The sequence below is a fragment of the Pinus tabuliformis genome, chromosome J, assembly GCF_031772625.1.
Source record: "Pinus tabuliformis cultivar Carrire ecotype Pingquan chromosome J, CPIR1, whole genome shotgun sequence".
Lineage (NCBI taxonomy): Eukaryota > Viridiplantae > Streptophyta > Pinopsida > Pinales > Pinaceae > Pinus > Pinus tabuliformis.
The window spans coordinates 1244792926-1244806051 of NC_142295.1; the positions used below are offsets into that span (position 1 = coordinate 1244792926).

Genomic DNA, 13126 nt, shown 5'->3' on the forward strand with positions numbered 1-13126 from the left:
CTTGATGGACACCAAGTTGAAGAAAAGTATAGCCTTCCATCTACAAACAGATGGTCAAACTGAAGTGGTTAACAACACAATTATTCATTTGCTAAGAGGATATGGCAGCAAACATCCTAAGTTGTGGGATGAACAATTGCATTATATTCAACATGCTTACAACTGAGCAAAACAATCTTCTACTCTAACTTCTCCTTTTGAGGCATGTCTTGGTTATTTGCCTAAATCGCCTTTGGATTTCATCTTTGAGAATGATGTAGCTATAGATGGACATAGTGACATAGACAAAGCAAAGAAATTCATTGAGAAAATTCAGTCGATTCACGAAATAGTTCAAGAACAACTAGAAAAGAGTCAAGCCAAGAATAAGGCAAGGCATGATAAGCATTGTGTGGATCATCAGTTTCAACTAGGTGATGAAGTTTGGCTTTACATTAGCAAGGAAAGGCTTCAAGGTGAAAGTAAAAAGATGAAACCAATCCGTTATGGTCCATTTAAAATTATGGAAAAAATTGGTAATAATGCTTTAAATATTGATTTACCTTCATATATGCAAATTTATTTTGTCGTTAATGTTGAAAATTTGAGATTGTATGAGCTTCCTTTGTTTGAATATTAAGGAGAAAGTGTATAGATTCCATCAATTGAAGATTTTTCTCTAGAATTTCTTGATGAGCTTCAACAATACACCATACTTGACAAAATAACGACGTCATCAAAGAGGGGAAATGTTGATTATCTTCGAGTGGGTCTCAAAGGTACAAATCCATCAAAGGCCAAATGGATTGAAGAGGGGAAGGTGAGGGAACAATACCCTCATATGTTCAATAACTGAATATAATCTTTTGGGGTTCAAAAGACTTCCAGTGGGGAGGAGTGATTAGGTGCTCAAGTTTATGCTCAAAAATAAAAGTGTCAGAATTTTTTAAACTGAGCTTTAGATCGAAGAGCTTGTCATTCTGATTCCAACGATGCGAATGACACTCAAATCTGAGCTTGTATGCATAAGTTAGAGTAAGTCAAAGTTCAAGTTTGACTTGTCTAGGTGGTAGGAGGAGATGATGTGGAAAAGGTCTCAGTGAATGGGGAAACGTCAAGCGGCAGGTTGCCATTGGGTCCTGCATATCGCATATCGGAGCAAAAGGAAGAAGCGGCTTAAGTAATCGGCCCCCAACATTATCGATTTGCAATTGCGATATCGCATATCGCATATCGGAGGTGGACAAGAGGTTATGAATTGGCCCTCGACAGAGCTTAGTTGCGATGGGATATATCGCATATCGCAATTGCAAAATGGGTTGGTGTTTACAAAGCAGCCCTGGCTGTAACCTCTGTTTACGATTTACGATAGGGCACCGGATGTGATATTGTTATATGTTGAGTTTTATAATCCCAACGAGTCCGTCTTATCGTAGAACACCTGTACACCGATGGTTCTGTCGATTGCGATTTCGATTTACGATGGAGCCTTCTGGAACCATCGCCTACACCACCGGATCTAACCACCATGTGACCACTCAGCCTTAACCGCGAGATAGGCGGGGAAGTTGGCAGGACCGCTAATTTCGGCGAAACTACCAGAATTAGCTCCGGATAATGAATTTAACTGACAATTAGCTAGATTTGGAGGAGAAAATTGTGGGAGAACTGGGAGAGGTCATAAATTCTTCATTTATTATCCAAATTATGTGCAAAAAGAGTCAATTCTAGTAGTTTTGTATAACTTCAACTCAATGAGACAGGTTTCGGAGGCATTTGAGCATTGTAAAGAAACTTTTGTTGTAATTTTGAGCATAATAGAGAGGCCCAAGCATTGGAAGATAGACCAAGGAGACATAGTCCAGGAGGGGTGAACTCCTCATCAAATCTTTGTGTTGTGTGTTGTATTTTGATGTTCTTTGCTATTATTTTTCTGCTATTCATCATATGTTTTATGTTAAATTATTTATAACATTTACATAAGAAACTCTCATGGGAATCAGTAAATTAAGCAAAAATGGTGAATCCTTAAGCACTTGATAAGAAAATGATAAGCATCTTAGGTTTTATTATTAATGGGGAATTATCACAATATTACTAATCTTATCCATTTCAGATCAGTTGGAGGGTGGGGAGAGAGGGAAAAAGAGAGAGATAGAGAGAGGGGTAGAGGCAGAGAGAGAGAGGGGGGGGGGGGAGAGGAGGAAATAGAGAAAAATAGAGGGAGGGAGATAATGACATAGTTGGAGGGTGGAGAGGTAGAGACAGTGATTGTGACAATCCATTTGGGAAAACCCCCCTCCTATAAAAATTGTAATAAGCTTGCAAATAAAATACAAAAAAAGGATGAGATGAGACACAAATTTCAGAGCTTGGGGAGGGAGACTGGTTGGGATTAGCAGAAAATTTGAGTTTATTAAGTGGAAACAATGGAGGCTACCAATTGCGCTCAAAAGGATAGGTCATGTAAATTCACCAAAAAGAAAATGAGGACAAGGACCATGCCTCTTTGCAAACAGTTACAAGTAATAAGGGACAAGAAAATTCAATAAAAGGTGGCCAAAATGTTGTAGAGTCACTTCATGGATAAAGACATGTAGAGGTGATATGACCATTGGTTGTAACAAGAAACAACTAGAAATACAAATCAAGAAGACAATGGGGAGATAGAAAGGCAGGTGGCACCATCTCACTAGTTTGGGAAATTCTGGTTAGACACAGAGAAACAAACCATGAAGGCACGAAGTAGAGGAAAAAAAGGGGAGAAATTTAGATAGAAGGATAAGGGAAGAAGTACAGATAGGGAATCAAGAAGACAATGGGGAGTCAGGGAGGCAGGTGGCACCATATCATTGGTTTGGGAAATTCTAGTTAGACGTGGAGAAACAAACCATGTAGGCATGATGCAGAGGAAAAAAAAAGGGGAGAAATTCAGATATAAGGATAAGGGAAGAAGGAAAGACAGGGACTACACCTAATTGGAGGGGGTCTGCGCAGAGAGAAGTGCAACATGGAGGAAAAAAGCAACATGGGACAACGAGAAGAATAAGGAGTTATGTTGTATTTTGGGGGAGAGTATGCTTTCAATCATTGGAAAAGAATGAAGGAGGAGGCCAAGGAAAATGGGAAGAAATAACTTCCAAGAGACTAGAGAGAAGCATGGGTAAGCTGTTGAAGCAAACAAAAACATCAAAGTATTCTTCAAACTGTTGAGTTGCAGGGATTCCAGTGATCTCTGGATTCCTGGTTTGGGGTAAAGGCACTAGCTATAAATTATTGGTTGCTGGGTGGAGATGGGGAAATATTTGAACTCCCAAAGGAGTTAAGTGTGAAATCCTTTGATCACTCTCACTAAAGCTCTAAAATCTGGCTTGGGAGTGACAACTACAAGAAATAATTGGTTGCAGTTTGTCTATGGTTGGGTGAAAAATTAGATTCCCAATATCAATTGGGAAGTCCTTTGAAGAATAATACATTTACTCCTTATGTTCTATATACCAGTGAATTTATATAGATAGTTATTGTGTTATCTAAATTCCATTCATATGTGTGGAACTTGACTTGAGTAAAGATGAATTGATAATGCTATAATTATTTCCTAAGTAATGGTACATGCACTTATAGATGATATGAAATATTAATTCCTGTAATGAAAATCCTTGTGTGATTCCAAGGAGTGATCTAACTCTTGTGAGCGGTGCAATGGTGTTTAATATGCTTTAGGTGCAGGTGATTCTAGATGAATGTTTACTATATTGTTTAAATGCCATTAGACATATGAGGGATGTCACATCCCTATATAGATAAGAGTATGACTTCCTATACTGATGATTGATGTGAATTATTTGGGATATGGTTCAAGATTCTTGTGTTGATCTGAGCATGGAATTGTGTTTAACTGTTGTGTAAATCTCCGTGATATTAACTGTTTGTAAACAATCTAAATGCCAGGATTAATTGAAATACTAAGTGGAGTTCCTATGCTTTCATATAGTAAGAATAATAGATAAGTAGGTTGATGGTCTTTGTATACTTATATGTACTAACATGTATGTATATATATGTATATATACATGCTAGCACTACATTGGGAGCACAACTATCATGTGAATCATATGTCTATAAATATCTAGGTTATTATATTTAGCATGATATTACCTTAGTTTCTTCATAAGGATTTGTGCATTTATGTGATAATGTAAATTATTAATTTACCTATGAATTATCCTGTGAATTAGCCAACATTCCTAGGTACATAATTATGCACAAAGTATTGAAATAGGAACTGAATTGTGTGTCCAAGCCTCAATACCGAGCTTTGTATATAGTGAGACACACACACACACACACACATGTATACGGGGTGCTGGCCGTAAGGATTAACCCTGTAACAATTTGCATTCGGATATATGTAAATACATATAAATATAGAACAAGACCTTGGTGAGGCCAATGCGAGAAAACATACATATACATATACATACATACATACATACATACATACATACATACATACATACATACATACATACATACATACATACATACATTTTTTTTTCCCGTAGAAAAAGTCGTAATTTCTATTAAGTCAAAGAAATTACATTCTGTAGATGCTGAGCATATGCATACTGAGGCTGAGTGCCTTTCAAAACTATCAAAAAGGAATTTTTGACGTTTGTTCCAGAACTGAACAGGTGAGCTAAGAGAGATCATTCCTTTCCCTTTGTGTTTGTCACCACACAGGGAGTGTACATCCTCCAAGGAGGTTTATATTCAAAAACAATATATGCAGCAAGTCTATATCTTGCTGTCCAAAAAAGGTATAGTAAACAGACTGTTTTCCGCCCCGAGGCGGTGCATACATATATAACCGATTTTGTATTTAGTAAACATAGAAAAATAACCAAAAAAAACGGTGATATGTTGGGACCCCTTTCAGTGTTGTGGATCCCTTTGTGGTTGTTGATCAACAAAGGGTCTGTGGTAGTGCTGAAAGAAGGTCCCGTCCAGCTCCTCCTGAATTAGCCAGTCCGCTTCCTGCCTCTGTGCTGCTTGCTTGGACAGGTGGTCCGCCCGAACGTTGCGCTCCCTGTATATATGGCGACATTCAAATTTTTCAAGAGCATCTGTTAGTCTGAGGGCCTCTTCCAGAATATGTCTTAAAGAGTATGCATTACAAATTGATTTTCTGTTGAGCCAATTGCAGACAAGCTGTGAATCCCCAAACAATTGCAGATGAGTGCATCCTTTTCCAAGAGCAAAAGAGATAATGTGTTTTGCCGTAGTAAGCTCAGCATAGTTGTTTGTCCCCCAACCCAGAGGAATTTGTAACATGAAGTAGTGGGCGTCTCTGAGGAAGAGGAGGGCTCCCCCTCCACAACCCTCCTCTTGGGCTGAGCCATCAAAATACGCCCATGGGATGGATTTGTCAATGAGTTCAGGGGTGATGGTGCGGGGGGGAGCAGAGGGAGGATCGTCTGGGATAAGAGCAAGATCAGCAAAGATGTGGGTCAGTATGGAAGGCCAGTGAGGAAGCTTTTGATCAAAAATGGCTCTGTTCCTTGCTGTCCATATGGACCAGCACATGAGGAGAGGGATGTTTTTGTCCTTTCCCGAATGTTTTTCCAGCCAGCATTTCCATGCTTCAAGGATTGTGGGGCCCTGCCATTGCTGGAGGGTGGGGGAACGAGCAGAAAGGAGAGTCCATTGTTCCTGTACCACCGGGCATGTGAGGAAGAGATGCTCTGTGTCTTCATCGTTCCTTCTGCATAAATGGCACCAGAACGGTCCATGAAAGGAGCGTTTTTTTAAGTTTGCGCCAGTAGGAATTTTGTTGTACAGGATTGCCCACATTAGCAGTCTCGTTCTGGGGGCAGCCTTTAAATGCCAAATGGATCTCCACCATTGTTGTATATTGTCTGGCTGATAAGGGCGCATGAGGTGCAGGTATCCTTCCTTTGGTGTATATAAGCCACTCTTTGCTAGAGCCCAAACAATCTCATCTTCCTCCTCCGAGATTCTGATGTGTGCTTGTGTGAGAGCCTCGGTGTAGGATTCCCACTCTTGTCTCCAGTGATCCGGAATGAGGAGGTCTGTTGCTGACTTCCAAGCCTGGTGAAGAAAACAGGTGTTTTCCTGGTCAGCAATATGAGTGATGTGTGTGACCCCTTGTTCCTGTAGGTGAGCCCTGAGCTGTCCTGATAGTCTATGCATGTTGCCACACCCAATCCAGGGATCTATGCCAATGCGGACTGAATTGCCTTGTTGGATTCTCCAGGTGAGACCCTCCCGGATGAGAGGAAGAGAGTTTAGGACAGCTTTCCAGATTATAGAGTGTCTTCCAGTACCTCTGTGATCCCTACTGATCCAGCTGTAAATGCTCTCCGGGGCAATATATTTTTCCTTTACTACCTTGTTCCAAAGACTGTGAGAGGTGAGAAGCTGCCAACCCAGCTTTGCTGCCAGAGCATTTGCAAATAAGTCTAGTCTCTTTATTCCCCATCCTCCCCATTTTTTGGGTCTTGCAATTGTGTCCCATTTCACCCAGGCGAAGAGATTTCCCGGTTTGTTTCCCTTCCATAGGAAATTGCAGCAAATTTTTTGTAGCCTGGCTAATATCCCCCTTGGTATCCATGCCAGTGACATCCAGTACACCGGTGTAGCTTCCAACACTGCTTTGATGAGAGTAAGTCTTCCAGCCCTTGAAAGATATCTGTTGTACCATACATTAATTCTTTTCTCCACCTTTGTAATTAGCCATATCCAGTCTGCGATCTTGTATCCTCCATGTTTCACTCGGAAGCCCAAATACTTCAGCCCTTCCTCCATTGGATGAACTTGAAAGGGGAAGCGATTTTTAGTGTAGATGATTTCCTGTGGAGTACAACCATGAGCAGTGATAGTGGATTTCTGAACATTTATAACCATACCAGTGGCTTTCTGAAAGAGTTCAAAGATGTGTTGTAGAGTGGATGAGTCCGCCATGCTACCATTCAAAAAAATGAGTACATCATCCACAAATAAGAGATGAGTGAGAGAGCAGTTGTCCGCAATTTTGATACCTTTTAAGCGTCCTCTCCTGTGTTCCGAGGTAATCAACCTACTTAGCCCTTCCATAATGAGGAGGAAAAGGAGGGGCGAAAGGGGGCATCCCTGTCTGAGGCCCCTCTCAGCGGTGAAGAAAGGGGTGGGGGATCCATTTAGGAGGACACTGAAAGGGATATCAGAGATGCAACCCATGAGACTTTTGATGAACGGGTAGGGGAAGCCCAGGTGAGTGAGGAGCATTCGGATGTAAAGTAGATTAACCCTATCAAAAGCTTTCGAGAGGTCTACTTTGAGTATCATGCCTTTCAGCTTCTTACTCTGCATCGAGTGGAGGAGCTCCTGAGCAGTGCCAATAGCTTCATGGATTTGACGATGGTGAAGGAAAGCAAATTGTTCAGAGGATATATTGTCCGAGAGGATGGGCTTCAACCTGTTTGCTAGGATTTTTGCTAAAATTTTGTACAAACAGTTACAGAGCGAGATGGGTCTAAAGTCATCAAAGGATTCCGGCTTATCTGTTTTCGGGATGAGGGCAATAAAGGTGGCCTTAATGCTAGAAGGGACGGAGCCCGTGAGGCTGCAATGGCTTATGGCTTTGAGGAGATCCTGGCCTAACAGTTCAAAGAAAGCCAAATAGAACTCAATGGTCCAGCCGTCAGGTCCCGGGCTTTTGTCTTTCTGGAATCCTTTTATTGTGGCTTCCAGCTCCACCAATGAGATGTCTTTAGTGAGATCCTCTGCAGCTTCGTCATCCACAAATCTGGGGAAGAGTTCTGCCACTCTCATTACTTCAAGTAGGCTAGCTTGCTCCGGTGCTTTGTAAATGTTCCTGAAATGTGTTGAGGCCAGGTAGGCTAGTTCCCCTGGATTACTTACTTGATTTCCTTGATCATCTTTGAGCTCCCAAATGGAATTGATCGCCTTCCGACCATTTGCAAAACGATGGTAGAACTTAGTGTTCTCATCCCCCTCTTTGAGCCAGATGGCTCTACTTCTAAGTCTCCAAGAGTCTTCCCTGTCTCTGAGGACCTGTGTTCTCCTTTTGATGAGACTTTCATAACTGGACTTCTGGTCTATGGTCATGTAAGTTCCGTCTGAGTCAGATTCAAGAACTTCTATAGCTTGTTCAGCCAGCGAAAGAGTGTGATCATCCTGAATTCTCTTCATTTTTGCCCATTCTCTTGAGATCCCTTTGAGCGCTGAGAGGTTCTTAACAAAAGCAGTGGCTGGGTCTGCATCCTCAGGGATCGGATGTGCCTTCCAGAAGTCAGTAATGAGTTTGATATAACTGGGGTCCCTGAGCCAAGTGGAGTTAAATTTGAAGGGGGCCTTTTGAGTCTGGTGTCTAGACCCCATCTCCAGGAGGATGGGTCTGTGATCTGAGATCCCCCCACTTCCCACCCACTGCCGAGATCTGGGGTGGAGATTGCATAGCCCTTCCTTGATGATGAAACGATCTAGCCTCCTGGCTAAGCTTTGATCCCCTGTTCGGTTGTTCTTCCATGTGAATTGGACTTTTGCTGAGGGGAGATCAATCCAGTGGTGATCCTCAAGCAATTGCCCAAAAAAGTCAGAGAGGGGGTCAATTTGAGCCTGATGTCCCCAAGATTCAGAGAATCCCATGGAGAAGTTTAAGTCTCCACCCAATATAATATTATCCGCCTGTAGCAGAGGGGAGTTGAAAAGCTTGTTCCAGTAAATTTCTCTGTTCATGCATGGACCATAGACGTTGATGATTCTATAGCTTTCCTCCATTTCTTTTGAGAAAATGTCTGCCCCCAAATACCCCTCTCCACCCCAGATATTCTTTAGCAGGATAGTTTTGTTCTTGAAGCCAATTGCAGTTCCTCCAGAGCGGCCCAAGACGTCGATGGCTGAGAAAGTCCATCCAGGCAGCCATTGACTTAAGATAGAGGTCACAGAGTCAGCGCTACATAAGGTTTCTTGTAAAAATAGTATGTCCACCGGGTTAGTTAGTAAAAGGCGCTTTAGGGCCAATTTTTTTTCCGGGCTGGCCAACCCTCTGCAGTTGAAGGACAAAATTTTCATGGAGGGGGGTGGGGGGGGCCATCCTGCGCTCTAAGGGCCCATGGAATAGTGATCTGTTTACCCAGGAGGATCTCGTCCTCCGCTTGTTTTTGTGCAATAGTCATAGAGGAAGGTCTACCTCGACCCTGCTTAGGAGAGAGGATAAGATTGTCCAGCGGCATTCCGATAGAGTCCGGAACTTTCATCTTGGTTGTCGAGCGGGTAGGGTATCTCGGGGTAGAGTTCACCGAGGGAGAGGGCGAAGGGAAGGAGGGGTGGGGGATAGAGGGATCCGATGAGGAGTGGGGAAAGCCTATTGGCTTAGGGATAGGGCAGGTCATATAATGTGACCGGGGAGGGGGGGGAGGAGGCCGGTCCATCTTGACTAAGTCCTGTGCAGACGGGGAGGAGGGAGGGGGGATCTTGATGGGGGGGGGACAACCAGATGCTGAGAAATTCATAGACACAGAGAGAGATGCAGAGGTAGACAGAGAAGAGGACATACCCGACGAGAAGACCGCTCCCTTTGCTGCTCGTGATCGGGTCAGTGGAGGAGAAGGCGGCCGATTAGCGATTGATGCAGCCTTCTTTCGGCGGGATGCTGGAGGCGCTTCCACCGTGTCGGATGTAATGATGTGGTCCGCTCTTGGAGCCTCTGCTGCCGGTGTTCCAGTATGGCCTTCTGATATTGGTGGATCTTCTCCTGTAGCTGCCTGCTGAGTCTTCTGGAGAAGGGGGCAGTCCTTATAGAGATGCCCCACCTGGTGGCATCGTCTGCATCGGTAGGGGATGCCCTCGTAGTCTAGCTTCTGCGTCCTTGAAGTAGATTTCCACTGAATAGTGATGTTTGCCGGCACACCACCCCTGGTATCCATGTGCACTAGTATTCGAGCATAGGCCAATGCACCCGTCGAGATATAGGACTTGTCTACTTCCATGAAGGTACCAAGCGCGTTGCCTATCCTTTTGAAGATGGCATCGGACCAGTATTGGAGGGGCAGCCCCGGCAATCTGACCCAGATCGGCCCAATGCCCAGCAGCTCCGTCTCAGGATCAAAGAGGGGCGTCCACCGTTTGAGCAGTACCGGGGCTTTTTCAAAGTGCCAAAAAGATGATAGAACCCAGCTTGTGTGGTCCACCCTAGCAAATCTGAGTGCGAACCATCCTCGCACGAATGTATGTACCGATGGGATCTCCGCGAGGTATTGACCCCAGATCTCTGAGGCCCATTGCTTGATTTTCTCCGCCGATGCATGCCTGCCACGGATCCTTCCTACCAGTACACAGTCCGCCATATCCATGGCGTCTTCCCACTGAATGTCCTCTTCCAACCGCAGGAAAGCGTCCTCAGCCGTGGATTTGAAGCAGCGCTGCTTTTTGGAGGGACGTGAGGACATACGACCTTGGTTGGAAGGTGCTTTTGAGCCCGCCGGGGGAGGATTGGGAGGGGGGGGGAGCGGGTTTGATCCCAGGGTGGGGATGGCTTCAGGGAGGGGGGGGACCGCGTGGTAACTGCCGGATGGGGCTGTAAGGGCCTGTGGAGGGCTTGATGTTGCCTGAGGAGGGTTTACCACCGGGTTTGTCACCGGAGGGTTGACAGGAAGGGGGGGGATAGGGGGAATCTCCGGCATATGTGAAGCGTTGCCTATCGGAGAAGACTGTAGGCAGTCCGAGAGGAAACCAAGCGAGGCTGGGGAGGGAACAGCGAAAGTATTCCAGGAGGATGGTTCTCCAGGGTATAGGGAGGTGGGAAGAGGCGGGTCAAAACGGGACGGGGATAGATGCTCAAAGCTAGCAGACAAGTTGCCACTGTGCAGACCCTCTGAAGAGGAAAACGTTGTGCGCCAGATGGAGGACTCCGCCAGCGGGGAATCCGAGTAATCGAGCTCCTCATTGTCCATGTCGACAGCTGCAAACCTTCCTCGAGAGAAACGTAACCGCTCGTTGTGTCTGCCTCGTGAGCTGGTAACCGTCGGCACTGACCTCGGGGGACCGTTTTGGTAATGCAGATTTGCAGGTCGCTCTCACCGGTAGGAGAAAAACAGTAGGCAGCCCAAAAACCCCGTGCTTGCTTTGGTTGTTCCGTTCCGATGCAATTTGCGCTGCCAGGTAAAAACCCTAGGGTAAAAAACAGGAGCCGATGAGCTAGGGTAGAAGTAGGGAAATAGGACCGGGTGTCGGGAGGTAAAAAAATTTTTCTTCTCGGGAGATGGAGTACGGGGCAGGGATGAGTTGGGAAGGGGCTTACAGGGCCGTAGTACGGCCTGTAAACCCCTGTCAGGTGGGGTTCATCCAATTATGCAGAGCCGACTCCATTTTTCCAATTCATCCCATACATACATACATACATACATACATACATACATACATACATACATACATACATACATATATATATATATATCTATATATATATATATATATATATATATATATATATATATATATATATACACATATACATATACATATATATACACATACATATACATATACATATACATATACATACATACACACACACACACACACACACACACGCACACACACACACACATAACCACAACAATGTTATTGTGCCATAGTTTGAAGAGCTCTACTGGGATCAACTCTTGGTCACATGGTGAGGTGTGTGACCTGGAGGAAGTGCTAGGGGTTAGGGCATGGAATCAAGCTTGGGGTTATATATATATATATAGTAAAATTATGCCCTACACATCGAGTAAGGGTCATGTAGGTTACTCCGCATAGGATCGAGTTGAATGCCAAGTCAGAACAGGCCAAATATGTTGAGACCTTAGGAAAGGGGCTTGAGCCATGAGTAAATCATATGGTCAGGTGCTAGGACTAGAGGCCGGGGTGCTAATGTTGATCGACGATGGGTAATGAATGTTGGATTGACATTCCATATTGGAACACGCACCCTCGCCGCCCCCTCTTGATGTTAGTGGGGGAGAGGGGGTTCCACATTCAACCACATCTGTCAGATTGTTTTGAAGATTGAGGGCCTTCATATATTTTTTGTGGAACCTCATAGTGGAATCATGAATGCAGAGCCCCCATGATGTCGTAGAGGTGGGGGGGTACACATTTGCTATCAACCCTTGATCTTCTTGTGCATAAAGTGATGTCAGATAGACGGGGTGGAATCATGTGTCATAATGTGGATTGAGGGGCTAACAAAGGGGCCTAAAGAGATTTCATAAATAAATTAGAAGTATAAAAGGTCAGAAAAAAATGAATAAGTCTAAAGATATCAGAATAGGCTTAAGTCAACTTAGACTAGAAAGTCAACAAGGAAGGGAGTTGGCCCTAGTTGGGGGTCATCTCTGGTCAGGGTTTTTCCCTAGTCAGGTATAGATTGGGTTGGTCAGGTGAGTCAGGATTTCGATGTAGTCAGGCCAGGCTACTAGGTTAGGGAATCAGTAGTCGAGGGCCTAGCAAGGTTGAAGGCCAGGAGTTGGTACAAGGGTGCGTGCGTGATTGGGTTATGTGGAGAGGCCCGACCTGACCTTTCATTTGTAAGGTTGGGATTTAGACCTCAGTAATGTGGTATTGCCATGCTCACATAATGATGACCCTTGTGTCGAGGTGAGGTCACCATGTAGGCACCTCGTCGGTACCACATGGCATGGCTAGAAATAAAGGGGTGAAATTTTGAGTGGCCATAAGTTCTGATCAAGAAACCATATTGGGGTAAAGTTTATATCATTAGAAAGGTCTCGATGAGACAAACACAATGGTGTTGTTTATTTTGGGTTTTGAGGAAGATGAAAAATGGCAAAAAAGAATTTGGACCCCATTTCCATAACTGAACATTGGAAGTTGGGTTAACACAGTAACAACCTCCTTGGGTTAGGGTGGAAGGGGGTGTATTACAGTGATGGGGGGGAGAGATAGAGGGGAAAAAAGAGATAGAAGGGGAGAGAGAGAAGGAGATAGGGAGGGAGACAGAGATGGAGTTGGAGGGGGACAATGAGGGAGGGAAGAACAAAGACATATAGAGATAGAGGTGGAGAGAGAGAGGGAGTGACAAGGGAGAGATGGAGAGAGGAGAGAAGGAGGTAAGAGA

The 13126-nt window shown here is 44.3% G+C and overlaps 1 protein-coding gene across 1 annotated transcript; it reads right to left on the minus strand.

The window, feature by feature from the left end:
- Window positions 1–4914: 4914 nt before the first annotated feature.
- Window positions 4915–10955, minus strand: LOC149231712 (uncharacterized). Its single transcript, XM_089381723.1, has 2 exons — window positions 9560–10955; window positions 4915–8900 (listed from the first exon to the last, which is right to left on the minus strand). The coding sequence occupies exons 1-2, from the start codon at window positions 10953–10955 to the stop codon at window positions 4915–4917; spliced, it is 5382 nt and encodes a 1793-aa protein (XP_089237849.1).
- Between the last annotated feature and the right edge of the window lie 2171 nt (window positions 10956–13126).